Below are 17,030 nucleotides of genomic sequence, written 5' to 3' on the forward strand. Positions count from 1 at the left end.
CATTCACCATGGCTGTGAAGATGCTGCGGATAACTATGGTGGGACATAGGGAACAGGTGCCATCCAACCACAGCAGATTATTTTTTGAACTTTGGTCTTCTGCACCCCAATCTTTTCTCATTAAAAGAAGAGGGAGACTGTGGCACCAAAACCAATCACCTTGAGACCGGATTCTTTCTTCCAAATCAGGCAAAAGAGAGGGTCTAACCTCCCCCTATGCTTCTGCCTGGCCCCAATGAAGCCATGTGAACAGCCTAACCCCAGAGCTACAGGCTGTACCAGGCAGGGCAGATTTCCTTCTCTTTCTCTCTCTCTCCCTCATTTCTTTTGACCAGAAATTCTGTCTGGACCAGCAAAACTTTTCCCATGGAATTCCCACAAAAAGCTTTAGTTTTAATGAACAAGCATTCATCACAAGGAGAGGAAAAGGTCTTTTAGAAGAAGAATTCTTGACCAATCCCCATTGTTAGTGCTGCAACAGGGACCTCATTTCAAAAAACCATTAAAAAAACCCTCAAACACATCTCTCCCAAATTTTTTTTGTTCAACTCCCAACTTTCCTCTCAGTGAGACATTAGTGCAGCATAGAACAAAGGGGAGCAGCATGGATATCTAGTGCCAAGTTCCTATTGACCTCCTGTGCCAACCCAAACATGAGGACTAAGTGTCTTTGTGCCTCAGTTTTCCTTTCAGTGGGGAAAAGTGTTTGCCTGTCTCCCAGAGGAGCTTAATTCAGACAGGTTAAATTTCTTATGGGTCTTTACACCGCTGTGGCAGAGAGCAAGAGCTTTGAACTGGTTATTTTACCATAGAATGTACATCAGCTTAAAGCTGCTTTTACATTGTTTAAGGAAGCTCTAATGTGAACAGGATCCAGGTCCACTCCAGGAGAACAGGTACCTTATGCCAGTAGGGAGCTTACAAAAGCTGTGGGCAGAAAGCAAGTTCAGCACAGGTTACCTCAGCAGCCCAAACCTGCATCCTTCCCTTCTCGGAGGGGAAAGAGCATTTCAAAAGCCTTAAGTACAGACATGCACAAGTGCTGGCAGGAGTAGCAAAGCAATGCAGTAAATAGGCCCTTACTGCCTGTCCCCTGAGCAGGGCTGTGGGTGGAGGGAGAGAAACAACCCCTTCTGTGTTTACTGGGAGCACAATAACAGCTGAGCAAATACGGCTCATGGGGATAGCATAAATCTCTCCACACCTCTGTTAGTCATCAGTACTGATAGCCACTCCACCCTGTTCTGTCTGGGATCATGGTCCCTCCAGAGTTTTCTGGCTAACATGAAGGTAAAAAGAAAAACAAACCTTGCAGGTGTTCCCATACTGTACCAGCTGATCAGCCTTTGCTTTACCTTGGTACTCACTCCATTTCATTTCTCAAGGCACAGGCTACAGAGGAAGCAGATGGTACTACATGTTCCAGTGCTGAACAATGCAAAAGTTTAACAGGTGGGTTATAATTTTCAAAAATGCATTATTCCAAGTGGCTCATTAAACTTCAGCTATCCAGGAACACATGCTTCCCCTGTCATTTTCCTTCTGCTCTAGGAGATAAGGCTGCACTGCATTCCCACCAGTGGTATATGATGAGAAGTCTATTCAATATCTACCCTCTAGCTTGCAATAAGGAGGACTGGCTGAAGGAAGCACCATCTCACAGATAAGAGCAAACTTAGTGAGGGACTTTCTGATGCACAACTTATGCTCCTTTTGCAGAACCTGTGGGCATTGTGCCCTGCCCAGCAAAGAAAAGAGTGTGCTCCACAGGATTCCCAACTCACACAGGAATAAAGATACACACTTGCACATCTTGAAACCTGTCAGTTGAAAGCTACCTGCCCTTGCAATTCTAACTGAACTGCTTTTCAGGCAGGCCTTGTACTCTTTATACCATCCCATCTCACAAGCAGTCAGTCACACAGTCCTAGCCCTCCCAGAGCTATAGCCAGACTGGCTGAAGGATGGCAGAAAAAGAACAAGACATCCTGGAAAAAAAAACCCTGAGAATTATTTCATGTTCATATACAATGCATTAGAGCTCTGAATAAAATTTGGTTCATTAATTTTAAGTTGTGTCATTCCCATAACCAAATGAGGAAAATGCAAGCTACATACAATTAAGAGACAGCTACCTAACACAGAAGGTTAAGAAAAAGATGCTCTCCAAAACAAGAGGTCTCAGAAGTTCTCTATTTTGAAAGTTACCATGAGACTTGTATCAAATTAAATGACCACTCCAATGGAACAGACTGAACTTCAGGAAGGAATTCAAAGTCACATTGATAAATGGTTTTAAATCAGTGTAATCACAACTTACAAGTACAAACCATAACAACCAGCAAGAAGAAATTCAGCGCATGGGGAAGAAATTACTGGCGAGACAGTGAGACTTGGAAAAAATGGTCAGCAGCTTAGGTAGACCACAAAAAAAGTCTGCACAAAAAAAGTCATGACATTGCAAACAACAACAAAAAGAATCAAAATGGGTAAGTCCAGCCATGGAATGTAATGATGGGGGCTTCACATAAGGAATGGGCTCTAAGTACTGGTGATCCTTAAATCAGCTCCGTACAAGCACTGGGCACTGTGAGGGACAGGAGGACTGTTTGGCAAGAGGGCATGGGAGAACAAGGGGAACAGGCAAAGGTCTACGAAACTTGATCTATGAGAAAAGGCTAAAAGAATTCAATTTGTTTAGTCTAGGGATGACATTCAGTCTTCTGAGACATAAAAGCTGTTCTATAAGGAAAAAAAAAGATACCATAGATAATTTTTTTCCTTCCCCATGGGTAGTTCAAGTAGCAGACAGCTTACTTGGAGAAAGACTATTTAGGTTTGATATAAAAAAGCCCTGATGATTAACTGTTCATTCATTGGAAGAGGCAGTGGGATCTCTGTTGCCAGATTAGGAAAAGGTTACACGTGTCAGAGCTGCTATTATTTGGATATGACCCTGGGTTAAAACAGGTCTTTTTTTCTCTCCTCTTACAGGCTGAGAAGCTCCAGCAGATCCTCAATGGTTGAGGCAACTTTTTGCTAACACAGACTAAAATCTTGAAGATATTTGATCTGGTTTGAGTTTCCAGATTTTGGGGTCTGATCCCCTCTAATGCACCTGGCCTCCATATCCTTTATGACAGCTGTACCTGTGCAGTACCTTCACAATGACAACAGCTTCCATAGTCCGAGCAGAGAAAGTCTGGCATCAAAATGCAGCCTCTTCACTTCTTGACATCAGAATGGTTCCTCAGCAGTAGAAAAAACTTTCAACCTTAGACACTGCCCTTGTCATTTTGAGACAAAGCTACACAGTCTGTGTTTTTTCTTCCCTAATGCCTCTTTTCCATTTCACGTAGCTTCTAAGCACTGTGAGCTTGTGGAGTACCTAGCTTTGACACAAGCCACCTGTCTCTGAACACATTCATTTTCCCTATACTCCTTTTTCACTGCACTCTTTCCACACTGAGGAATTCTGTTCAATAAAACAAAAAAAGTAGGTGTTTCCACTGGAGCCTTAGCATTACTGGGAAACGTTTTTCACTTCCACACCTGTTTTTAATAGTCCTTGGAACAACTAGTACAGCAATTATTGAAAAACTTGCCTAACTCTTCTAGCTAGAGTATACAAGCACACTATTTTTACAGTATTGTTACTCTGCAATTATAGGACACCAAACAGAAAGTCTTTGAAAACTGTCACAGGTAGGTAAAAAGTGGTTCAGACTGGTCTTCCTACCTACAGCAACATTATATTTAATGCTACTACTGGTGAGGAACAAAAGGCAAGAAAGACAGGTTTATAGTGTGATGAGCCTTTTCATGCAGTGACAGAGCAGTTTTTCCTGTAGTATTTTGCACTTTACAAGGAGGCAGAGGGAATTGCCTCTGACAGGAAGCTAGCAGTCATTTTTGGATATTTACCTAGAGTCAGCTGTAGAATTCTCTGCATAGAATATCCAGGCTTTGGAAGTTCAGTGATGTAACACAGGATTCAGACATCAGCCATGGCACAGAGAAACTGCTCCCACTTCATCAGTGTCATGAGACAGATGTCCAACAGACATCCCCATAGAGGGGTAGGGTTTTCCAAAGCTTTGGAATGCAGCTCTTCTCCTTCACAGCCTTATGCTGTACTAGGCAATATTCATGGCCTTATTGGACAACTTTGTGGGCAGCAGATGCTCATAGGGATACACTGACCTGTGTTTTGAACCCTTTTTTTTCTTCACTTGCCTCTTTTTCTTCACTTGTCACTTGCAAACCCCACCAGGGCTTTTGGTTTCAGGAGAAGCCTACCTAGGTCTAAACATTTTCCAGAGGTTATCTAGCAACTAGCAACAGTTACCTTGAAACAGCTCCTCCTTAATTGTGGTACCTCAGAAATGTGGTGAATTTGACAGGAACATTTCAAGAGAGGTGGGAAAGTGAGTCAATATGTGCAGCCTTTCTGTAGGCATCAGCATACATTGAAATGGCTGTCTGAAGTGCAGATGCACAAAGGAGCCTGTGCTGAATGCTGCTATTACAAACAGCAAGGAGACTGTGCTGCTAAGGAATTACTTCAGCAAATCAGTGCAACCCCTTCAATCTGAACCGCCTTCTGCTAAAAAGCAAAACAAACTCCACAAAAGCTGACCACTCTCAGTTTGTGTCTGTATGTTCAGGTAATGCCTGCTGTTGGAGCTGATTTCCTTTCCCTTCCCCACCAAATCCCCAGTGGTTTTAAAAGCAGCGCTGTTTTCTATTTCCCCTCTACCCCAGCTTCTTATATCTTTGCCCCTTCTCCTACTGCTCCTTGTCCACTTGCCTTAACTGGCAGCTGCAGAGTAGTAGTTATGACTCCACATCTAAAGTAATTTATTTTCTTTCTTTGGGGGATAAGGAGGGGCGAGTGACTGAATTCTTTGGGAATGATTTATCGCACAGCTCTCAGGGGGAGCTTCATTTATTTGCCTAGCTGCATATGGTTTAACACCTATGGTTGCATGCTGATTATTATACAATGTTATTTTTCCCACTTGTATACTTTGCACCTTTTCATAGAGCAGATTAACTAGTCCCCAATGGCATATTATTTATGACTTTGTTTGCTGGCTGTCTGGGAAGGGTCCTGGTCCTAGATTCTTCCATTCCCCCTGCTTCTGCTCTCTCCTACATACTCCCTTCTTCACCACACACACCTGTCACACTGAGACTGTGGGAGAATCGCCCTTGGGCATCACACATATCATCCTTCTCACAACTTCCAGAAGGGAATAAGAGACAGAGGCCTCCCAAGCAGCAGGCAAGACAGGAAAGGATGCCTGCACCACAGATGGAGCCAGAAGGAAGGGAGGGATAATAAGTAAGGAAGAAACATCACATTTTGGCTTGCAAGGAAACAGGAACTCAGCAAATAAAAGCATATATATTTGTTGTGAAAATGTAATTGAATTAATAAGTTTTCATTTCATACTCAACAGGAGCTTCTCCTGAAATTACTTTATTTGGTATCAAGCCAGAATCTAAACTAAAATTAATTCAAAACAAAACCAAAACAAATCCTCACCAAAAGAAGGGCTGGGAGGACTAATGCAAAAGTCTAAAGATAAATAATTGTGGCAGATGGGACAACAGTCACAGATTTTTAGCCCAATAGTTTTGACAGGTTAGAGGAGCACTGTGTTGGGAGGTACTGGCTCAAGATGCAGGAAATTAACCAAGAAGGATACATTAGAAAAGGACAGTAGAAAAGACAAAACCTTTCTGACACACTGCTTCCCTCCCATGAATTCTTGTTCTTGACACCATCAATGACACTTTTTTCATCTTCAGCTAGGAAGAAATTCAAAAGCCTTTAACTAATCCCAGGTGTTATGCCCAGAGGAGACAGAAGCACAAAAACGTTTACCAAGGAGGACTGCAGTCAACATTAGAATGTCATCCATAGGCAATAAAATTTTCCAATTCAAATGCCACCAAAACATCTTATTCAGACGTCCCTAAAACACAATTATTCCTGACTATAGCCCCTTTAAAACTAACCTACTCTCCTGACAAAGTAATAGCTATCTCCTTTCCTCAGTATCCTGACTAACACTAACCAGTCACAGATTTTGGGGAAGAGCCTACAATCCTGTATTAGACATTTGGACAGTAACATTAACAGAACCGGCATTGAAAGAGAGACAGCCAGTTTCAACCTAACACAACTAGTTTAGTAATAGTGGAAAACAGAAAAAAAGCAGCAGCAGCAGAAGTCCATGGTCTCCTGTCTTTAAATAACGAGGTGGAAAGTGCTGTGCACCAAGAGTAGGACAAGACACCTACGGAATAAGGCTGAGAAGCCAGGATAAAGACAAGTGTGGAATTACCCCCATTAATAACATTGTTTTGTTTTTCAAGAAAGTAATCTGAATCTACCTGTGGCTCCCTGTTCTCTGCAGTATTCCACATTTCCAAGGCATGAAGAAATTTGCTCCAACTCCAGATAACTGTACATTCAACAGATAGGTGCAAGTATGCTCCCCACTCTAGAAAATAATATAGCCATTCAAGGGCTTTCTGTTTATTCTCACTTCTGAAAAGGAAAGTTCTAATAACAAATTAAACTCTTGTCTAACCTTGGCTATTTTGAGGTATCCCACTAAAACTTAAAAAGAGCTTCCTTCTCAAGCTCTGTCCCATTACATGTTCATCTTACCTGATCAAGAGGAACTACACGGACTTGCAATATGGTCTCAAGCAGACTCCTTTTTAATGTATGTGATTGCAGAAAGCCTCCATATGGATAAGGCAACATTCCCATGAGTACATTAGCCCTTGGGGCAGGTACTACCCCTGGTCAATAAGAAAGGCATGCAGGGAAATGGCGTAACTTCCTAACTGAGCACTAGAGAGAGTGTTTTTGGGGGTGCCAAATCTGGATGTTTTCTTATGGTTTTTTCCTGCAAGTGGGAAAAAAGACCCCTTAAGGAACACAGACAAACCAAAGAACTCGGGTACTGGTAATAACACTTGATATAATCACATCCCACTTCACTGTGCGGATCTCTGGAGACAAACTGCACCCAAGAATTAAGAGACTCCCTTTCAGGTACAGGGGGGAATACATACAAATGTGAAGTTTTCAAGTTGTTTCCCCCTTTAAAAAGCCCTAAAGTTTGGGCTTCAAGTTGACTCAATTAAGAGAAAGAAATGTGAATGCCACCATTCTTGTTTTCAAAGCTCATTCAGTTATACTCTGTCCACTAAGAGCTCCTGACAGGATAAAGATCTATCACTGGAAGGCTATTTGGATATGCCAGCACAATGCCTGGGTGCCAGAGCTGAACAGAACAGGCCACATGGAATTGGTCCCCATTCACCAAGCAGGATTTTGAAACAAACAGTTATGGGGTCTTTTAGGTTTTTTTTCTTTTTTTTTGAGCTAGGCACAGCACACAGAAACCTGTCTTCAGCTGCTAACCTTAATATATTACTCATTCTTCCCTTCAAATAACGTCATTTTCAAAACCCCAGTGACTGAAGAATATTTACTTGAGGCTGCTACTGCTGGTTTCTCCAGAGCTGTTTATTTTTCCATGCAGGGGCTCATTACATCATTCTGTGGTTTTCTTAAAGGTTGTCACAGTAAGCTGGATACAGGCTGGAAACTCTTGCTAACTAAAACCAAATCACTAAGTAGCACAAATGGATTTGGAGATAACCCAACTCTAGAAGTGAGGAAAATCCCTGGATTCCTCAGTGGAGATGGGGTGCTCCTAACCAAGCAGCCATTAGATTTCTTGGAAGTGGAAAACATTATCAAATGCTTCCCTAGATTAAGAACTTAAGAAAAAATAATCACTTACACTGTTTCAGGCTGAAGTAGGTTGGGGGTGGGGGGAAGAGGCTGAAACAGTAAAAGTAGAATGAAAAAGTTGCCAGTCATACTGATTAGAGAACAGCCATTGCAAGAACCCCACCTGAATCACCTCCTGCCCTGGCAATGTTAAAAACAACACATCACAGAGAGCAGTGCCAGGTAACTGTCTTAGTTAGCTTAAGGTATCCATGTGCATGCACATGTGGATGTGCGTGTTTGCGAAAGGGGAGAAGCAGCAAAAAATACTTTTGTCATCCTGCCACAACAATATTGTGTTGATCTAGACCGTTCACCTGCCCCAGAAAGAAAAATATGGTACTTGCAGGATACATACAGATAGAAAATGTAGTTTTTAAGTGCAGAAAAACCAACTTTTCTGCTGTGCAACAGTCCAGATGTTAGTATTTTGGTTCCTGCCTCTGGCTGAGAAGGTTTGAACCTGCATCTCACCCTCCTAAGAAAAGGGTGCCATTTAAATTTTTAAGGTGGGCTGGGGTAACAGCACTAGCAATCCCTCCTAGCAATGCTCTTTTACTGAGCATAGAAAAACTCACTGGCAAAATGCCTGGAGACATATAGATTCTCAGTCAAGAGCTCTAATCACCAGGCTGGAGTCATTCTGCTTTTCCTGATCCCTAGCTTAATTAGGATTTACACATGCCAAACAAAATGTAAGTGCTCCAAAAAAAGAGATCAGTTTCAGAAGAACCTCTTCTGTTTGTCAACACTAAACAGAAGATGGAATACTCAGATTTCAAATGCAGCCCTCACAGGATACAGGCAGCATATATTACATGGGGTGCCACCAGCTCTGCAATGCTCAGCTGCCTGGAGGGTGGCTCACCTAACACTGACCAGAGACAACACCAGCAAGTTAAAGAGTTTATTTGATTCCATATAGCAGTTCTGAAATTCTCCTCATGGTTGACATAGCAATGGTGCTTGCTTTCCAAGATGTCCAGTGTCAGTGCTAATTAGAGAACAGCACACATCCTCTGACAGCAGTATCTGAGAAGGACAGGGCCATATAATCACCACAGGGAGAAGAGAGATCAGAGCTAAGTGTTTCACTATACAAACTCCAAGGAATAGGAAGTAAAAGAAGAGTTAGGCTGGATATTACAAAAAGAAAAAAAGCTGAGATTGAATTCAGAGAGCAGAGCAATTTCCTTTGGGAAGAAATAAATACTTTATTATCTAAGGCATTTATGGTACAGTAGAAAACTCTGCTCTCCTTACAGTATAAACATTCACTAGCCCTAAGACAATAGATTAGATGACCTACCAAGTCTTTACTCTTTTCTCACTTCCAATTTCAGTGATTCCAATTAAAATGCTGCAAAAGCATACAAGGCTATATCTGCTCCAAGACTGTAAGTGCAAGCTTGGATAGACAATACAGCTGAGGCAACAACAAACTGAAGAATTCAAATCTTGTGCTAGCAAAAGTTATCCTAACCCTTTAAAAATAAATTTTAAAAATGGAAATGTGCTAAGCATTAGCATTTCAAATTGGGCCAAAGGCAATTAAAAACATCCCCCAGTTTTGCATGCCCATTTCATGACAGCTGTTTCATCATCTACAGCCAAGACAGACTCGAAGACACTTGAAGAAACATGATTCTAAATGTTAATTATCCCCATCAGTTCTCTGCAGTTTGATCTACCTACTGTACATTGCCTTTAACATATATTACAAGGCATGAAAAGAATGAAAGATACCAAACAAGGTGACTCGGCTTCACTCTTTGAAAGAGAAAGGCTGAAGTAGCCCACACTTTATTACACCTAAACCATAGCTCTAGGCAGTAATTCTTAATAATTTGTGAGAAACTGAAATGGCTGTGTATCTGTATGGCCCAGTGGGGAAATTTGGGGATAAAAGTTGGCAACTCAGTCTTTTAATGAGACCCTACAGTAAGTGAGCATCAGAGCCATCAGTAAGACTGAGTCAGATGAACCACATCTTCTTTTAGCTTGCTGTATAAACCACCTTTTACACAGCTCTTGAATTTCCCACAAGATCATTTATTTTTCATATGTAGCATGCACTCACAATAATTTTGTTTAAGTAACAGAAATGACATCAGAAACAATTGAAAAAAGTGAGCAAAAGCAAAGTCACACAAGGAACCTTTCTGTGGACAAAATTCCAGTTCACATCAGGCAGCTTCCTGACTAAACAATCAAAGTGATTGCCTTTACAACATGAAAGCCAGCCCACTTTGGCTCTGTCAGGCCAAGAAAGGGTGGAAGACAGACCCTCCTGCTCCCAAGTCCCTTTGCAACCCCTTTGCATTCACTCTTCTTTCCATTACAGCTATGAAGTTTTCTGTATTAGAAGGAAAGTTGGTCTCCAAGATAGGTAGGATCCATTACAAAGGATTTTGATATTACACTGTCACCTTCAATTATACTGCCAGTTGCTGGTTGTCCCGGCAGCTGACAAAAACCAGAAGCTGTGTGTACTCTCCCCTGAAAGACATCCTTAAAGAAGGATGCTGATACTCACACATCATCTGAAGCTTCTGGATGACTCTCGCTGGCAGATCCTACACAGACCACTCTGCTACAAAAACAGCTGGGAGGTGAAACTCAAGAGACTTGTTAAAACTGTGGTCTGGGCAATGCTGGCTGTCCGACTGCCAAGAGCTCTTCATTCTGCAGCAACAGAGTTTCACCCAACCTAGCACTGACTTCACCCTGCAGCTTGGAAGTGGCTAAGGAAGGTTAAAGGAACTGTCATGAATACTCTCTAGCTAATCCAGAAATACCAGATGATGAGGCACTTGAAGATACCACAATTTATCTGTTTAAGGGACTGGAATGATTCCAGCAGCCATTCTAGGCATGTATGTTTCATAAAATATATGCAATAGTAGCACCTCCGATTCAAATCCTAAAGTAAATCCATGGCTCCTTAAAGCAATTTTGTTCTCTTATATTCCCTTTAATTTCTCCATTTCTCCCACCTCAGTTAAAATATCAGACAGAAACCATTCTTACCAAGAATCCCTAACCTTCCTCTTCAGATTCTCCAGTTTCTTCTCATTTCAATGACTCCAATCCACCATTTCACCTACATCTCCTATCTCAACTTTTACACTCTGACTTCATGTCTTTCTGCTTCCCCTTTTCCCACTCATGTTCATGATCTCTTCTTTGTTGTTTTTTAGGCTTTGGTCTTCCCCCATCCACTCCACTACCCACAAAACAATCTCAACATTTTCGTAGGTTCACACACAATTAAACCACCTTTAGCTGTGAAATAATCTGCTCATTTCTCTATCAAAAATATCCCCTGCAGAGAAGAATCTTGAATTCACTAGCAAAGAAGCCCCTTGTATTTTTTGCAACTGCTTAGACCAAAACGACAGCCCAGATCTTTTAGCCAAATGCCTCAGTTCATATATCTATGCTGAACAGCAAACAGAAAAAAGATGACAGATGACTAAAATGAATTAACAGATTAAGAAATTAAGAGATTCCCCAGTTATGGTTTGTGGAAACAAACATCCTTCATCACACTTTGATTATGGCACGTTGGCCACAAAAAAGGACCTTCTCTGAAATTACTTCATAGCCTGGGCTGCAAGTAACCCTAGAGCTTGATAGCTACAAGGAAGAAAGAATGAAACAAGAACAGATGTGAGGAGCTGCAGACTAGTTAAAACAATAAATTTTTTAGACAGAACTTTACCTGAATTCCTTATATTAGAGCTGTTCATTTTGGAATCTTTGATGACCAAGTGCTTAATCCAAAGGGTGGGTGCTGTGATTTCTGAAAGAATAAAAATAACAGCCTTAAAGAAACTGCAGCAACTAGTAAAATTACACATGATAGTTACTCAGAATCACTGAATGGTTTGGGCTGGAAGGGACCTTAAAGAACATCTTATTCTAACCCCCCTGCCATGGGTAGGGACAGCTTCCACTAGACCAGGTTGCTCCAAGCCCCATCCAACCCGGTCTTGAATACTTCCAATGATGGGGCAGCTACAGCTTCTCAGGGCAACCTGTTTCAGTGCCTGACAACCCCACAGTAAAGTGTTTTTTCCTCATATTTAATCCAAACCAACTCTTTTTCAGTTCAAAACTGTTCCCCCTTGTCCTGTCACTACATGCTCTTGTAGAAAGCCCCTCTCCAGCTCCCTTGTAGGCTGGCTTCAGGGACTGGAAGGTGCTAGAAGGTGTCTTCTGAACAACCTCAATTCTCTCAGTCTCTCTTCATAGAAAACAAGATGTCAGCTACAATCATGCCATAACTAATCTATCATCTTTGTACAGACAGGTTCATCCCCTGGTGAGGTCTTCCAACTCTTATGAACCACCATTTACAAATCTTCCACAAGGTTCTCTCATTATCTTCCAGTTTCAGAGAGTATATCTCTGCTGGCAAAACTCTCTTTCCTCCCTCTAATACCCACTTCCTGAATTCTCAAAAAACCGTTTTCCTCAAGACTCAGAGATCACAAACATTGCATTGGGTGCTATAGTATATGCTATTTCCCCCAGAATTCCAGATTTTTAACAGTCAATCCAGACCTTAAATATTGTTTTAACAGCCCAAGAAGGTCTGGCCCCAGTCAGTTCCCTAAAACAAGCAACAACAAAATCTGAAATAAATAGGCAGAGACATGAAGATATTTCTGGAAAGACTTAAAAGGAAGTCTGTTAAAGAAATGGGTTTTGGTTAGAAAAGCATGTCTGATGCACTAACCAAGACATCCAAACATAAATTTGTGGAAAAAAGTGCTTAGAGCACCTCCTCTGAGGTGTTATAATCAACTTCAAAACATATCTGAACCTGCCCTAAGCCACAGAAATGACATAACCTCAGCATTTGATTAGAACTGAGCAAAGCAGTACTTGCTATCATGGGCTAGAGCACCTCATGTGACATTTTCAGGACTGATACTTTCTGAAAAAAAATTCAGTTTCCACAAGAGCAAAACTTAAGTTCCTCTTAAGTTTTTCTTAAGTTCATCTAAGAACTTTTCACAGGAGTTTTCCTGCTTCCTTTTTGACATTTACATGGATCTGCTCAGCAAAGGGAGAAGCTGGCTGAGTAAAGAGAAACTGATTATAAATTAAAAGAACATAAAAAAGAAAGAAAATTTCTCCTTCCTAAATACTTTTAGCCACATTGATGGAAGTCATCATAGTAATTGTGTTTAGGGCATTTTTTTCACAAGGAAGTATCGACTGAACACTGTTAAACAAACTTTTACTGCTGCCGGAATACAAAAAACGGCCTCATCTGCTAGTTTCACTACACTATTTTATCAACATTCAGCCATCATATGCTGCTATAAATACATATACCTACATGCTTTGGTTTAACGACTATTTCTACTTGTCCCTTCCTAGTTCTTACCCAATGTTTAATTTGAGGTAGTTCTCCCCAAAAGGGGCTTAAACTCCTATATCTCGGATGAAATTTAGCTCTGACTCTACACCATATGGACCAGGTATGTTTACAGCTGAAAAATGAGGGACAATCAAAGTCAATGGATGCTGAAGAATGATGAAGGCCTTTAGAAATACAATGGCGTACATCTTTCAGTGAGGCTGAAAGGTACACAAAAAGCAACTCTGTGAAAAAAGAGAAAGATAAAGAAAAGGAAATAAGTTCCTTGGAATCTACCAAAAAAATGTATTTTCAATCCAAGTAAAACCTGGCTATCTTTTTGGATTACAGGCACCTCTGAACAATAGATCTGTGGAAAAAGTAGATTCCCACTGAACTAAGAGGCAAAGTTTACCAAAAAGAAGAGATGTATAAAGAATATATCTTTAGGAAATTATTACTCCTTGCACATGGGAACTAAAGAGATGGTGAAAACAAAATAACAGAGCCTAGAAGTGCAGGAGGAAATATAACATTTTAAAACTATACCAAGAACATTAATAAAACACTCTTCAGCAGAGGAGAATCTTGTCCTAAAAAAAGATTCACTATAAACATCTCTAAGATCTGCATTATAATAATATGAAATAATTTTTAGAGAGATGGCTGTGTTGTGATTCAAACCTTGGATGGTAGAGTTTAAGTTATCTGATTGACATAATCTCTGGCACTGCTCTGTTATGCCCTCAGGGAAGATTGTAGGGAGTGGGAGGGGAACTTATGCATGAAATGCACATTTTCATTATCCTCTAATGTAGATGAAAACATGGGAAAGGTGAATCTTCATCTCAGAGTTGCTGAAGTCCAAAAGTTATGACACATTTCAGGGGCAACTGAGTGTATGTAATGACCTTTGAAAAAAGTCAGCCCCTTGTGTATGGAAGGTACCAAAGGCAAAACATGAAAAAAACCCTACATTGTTATTGTCCATTCATGTTGGTACCAGCTCCACCCTGGCTGCCTGGCCTTGAATATATAGGTTTACAGGAACCCATCAGTTCTCAAATTCACTGAAGTGGAATGGGATCTGAACTTTAATGCCTTTGAACATCTATGAAGATTTCAGACCTGACAGGTGAATGGATAACTGTTTTGCTCTTTTCTGTCATTTGTGTCAGACATCAAGTACAAGTCAATCCTCAGGAAGACCTACCCAAGACACTGGGAGAGTCTTCTAGTGAAGTATCACAACATGTTTGCTCAGATAGGCTCAAGGGATGGTTCAGGATGACATCCTGAGGTGTCTGGTCCAACCTTCTGCTCCAGACAGAGTCAGCTCCAAGAACAGAGCAGGTTGCTCAGGACTTTAAAATCATTAAAATATCCTGAGCTGGAAAGGACCCACAAGAACCATTAGAGTCCAGCTCCTGGTGCTGCACAAGACACCCCAAGAATCACACCATTAATTGTTTATTCTTACAGCCACCACTGAAATCTACTCAGTCCTATTTTACTAATAGAGATGACAAAATATAGAGTGACAAATTTAGAAGAGATTATTCATCAATGCATAGCCTGATTACCTGCCTGTCCATCTGTTCTCCAGAGTCATAAGGGACACTGTTAATACAACAGGAGGCCATGGCACTAGTCATGCTCTCTCAAAGTCTAGGAGATAAGGTCTTGAATAATATACTGCAATGTTTTTGAGAGCCAGTCTTTCATCATTCAGTCCAAGCCCATTTATCAGACTGGAGTTCACCTATAAATCAATGTGAAGGGTATTGATTGAAACTGTTTTTCATGGAAGGTAGAATAACACTTTTTTTCAGATTCTGCCATCACCAGAAGAACCAGAAAAGGTGTGTTCACTACACCACTTCAAGAACTTTGTCCACTTCTATTTGAATGACCAAAATATTTAAACTCTCCTAGAAGGAGCTTCTGACCAGGCGGTATTAACCACATCACCTCACTCCTGCATTCTACTAGCACATTCTTTCCTTTAAATATCTATGGGTACCCTCTCAGGGGAAAACTTCTAAGGTCAGAAGTTTGTGATTGCCAACAGTAATTTAATACAATATCAGCTTACTGCCAGAAGGAACCCTCTTTTGATATAAACAAGAGAGAGCCAGCATGGCTTCAGTCTCCTTTGTTTATTTGAGAGTGTTTTTTCTCTAAGAGCTTTACTGTTTCTTAAAACTCACAAGAAGATTGTTACAAATCTACAATCACTAAATGCGGCGATAAGACTACAGCATCTTGCCATTAAACATGCTTATTTTAGCAACAATAAAACCCCACCAAAGCACCCGTTTCTACAAGAAAGCAGGAAATATCAATAGAAAATACCTCCCGCTCTTGCTCGGTAGTCTCCATTTCTGCCTTTGATCCAGCTTTAAAAAGGCATGAAGTACAGCAGTGCCCTATGAAAACGTATAGGCTTTCCCTCACTGCCTTATGGTCTACAGTTTCAGATGGGTCACAGAGTGCTTCATACTTCAGCCCATAGCTTCGCCACAATGGTTGTGGGTTTAAACCTGTAGAAAACAGGCGCTGCTTCCAAGCAATATGCAAGATAAAAGCAGCTTCTGTAAGGCCTATTCACTACCAAAGGAGCACTATTCTCACTGGTATTTATGTTTGTATGTGTAAAAGGCTTGAACCCTCTGTGATGACAGCCATTTTATCCTTTTTTAAAGGCTTCCAAAAGACTAAGGTCTGATATTCCCTCTCCAAAATAATACAATTGCAAGATTGCCTATTTGAGAAGGAAACTGCCTGGGTGGGCCACGAATTAAAGTGGGCCCAGGACAATGACTTCATTTGCTTAAATAGTATGTGCGTCAATGAAAGCATTTGCTAAATAAAGAAACCTCCCAGCAATTTTCTTCCAAGTCAACACTCACAAGCTGTGGTTTAGCATTACCCTTCCTTTTGTGAAGCTCTAACACACTGCAGAGGTTATGGAAACTCCCAGTATTAGCATCATCTGAGTGGAGATAGCAAGGGGGTAAGGACAGTCTAAAGGAAGTGGCCACTTCTGATTTGATGCACCTTTTTTTTACTTGCTGGGACACACTTTTTCCTCCCAGATTACACCCGGAGTCTGATCAACTGGTGTTATTGCTAGATTCCAGAAAAGTGGGGAGGATGTAAAAGGATTAGGGAAAATGCCTGAGGTCCCAAGGGTACTCTAAAATGTTGATAATTTATGAGATTCACTGGCTTGTCTGCTTTGCAGGATATAGAAAGCATTTGAACCATAAATCCTAGAGAAAAGGGAGAGGGAAGTAGCTTTTTTTGATGTTGTTTTAAGGGATGTTCTTACCTTCTCCATCGAAAATAGGCTGGGTTTCCATGGTAGGCGTTGGCTTCGAACCATCATCTGAATTGAGGGTTAGAAAGAATCGAAAAGAAACTACCATTATTGAGGTAAATACTATCTACTCTCCAGTACTGTTGAATGATTGGGATTTGTACATGGCCCGGCCAAGTCCGGAAAAGAGAGAAGACAGACAGAACAAAATCATTTTATGCTGAAAGCAATAACATTTTACATTAAATATGCATCAAGCCTTTTTGGTACACTTAAAAAGCCTCCCCCCTCCCTCCTCAAACCACTGGTCTTTATCACCTGGTAGTCTCCCCAGAAGGCAATTAATTGCCTTTTTAGTTTCAGGTCAGTTTAGTTTTACACTAAGTTTTACACTACTCAGGCCATTTCCTGAGACAGCAAAGGTTCTGGAGATTGCTGTCCTATTGTGTCTTTTTCCTCACTCCTTTTGCTCAAAAGAAAAATTCTTCTGAAACTTACCTGTGTAGAAC

General features: G+C 41.0%; 1 protein-coding gene across 5 annotated transcripts in view; it reads right to left on the bottom strand.

The window, feature by feature from the left end:
• SMOC1 (SPARC related modular calcium binding 1) overlaps positions 1–17,030 on the bottom strand; it is a 128,103-nt gene that overhangs the window by 31,206 nt on the left and 79,867 nt on the right. For 4 of the 5 annotated variants that reach the window (XM_030949939.1, XM_030949935.1, XM_030949934.1 and 1 more), the window contains exons 6-7: positions 16,534–16,623; positions 11,550–11,630 (exon numbers count right to left, since the gene is read on the bottom strand). In XM_030949939.1, the coding sequence (XP_030805799.1) occupies positions 11,550–11,630; positions 16,534–16,623 (171 nt within the window). The remainder of the gene's footprint in view (positions 1–11,549; positions 11,631–16,533; positions 16,624–17,030) is intronic. The other variant, XM_030949937.1, reaches the window with a different exon arrangement.

This window comes from Camarhynchus parvulus, chromosome 5 (assembly GCF_901933205.1).
Source record: "Camarhynchus parvulus chromosome 5, STF_HiC, whole genome shotgun sequence".
NCBI lineage: Eukaryota > Metazoa > Chordata > Aves > Passeriformes > Thraupidae > Camarhynchus > Camarhynchus parvulus.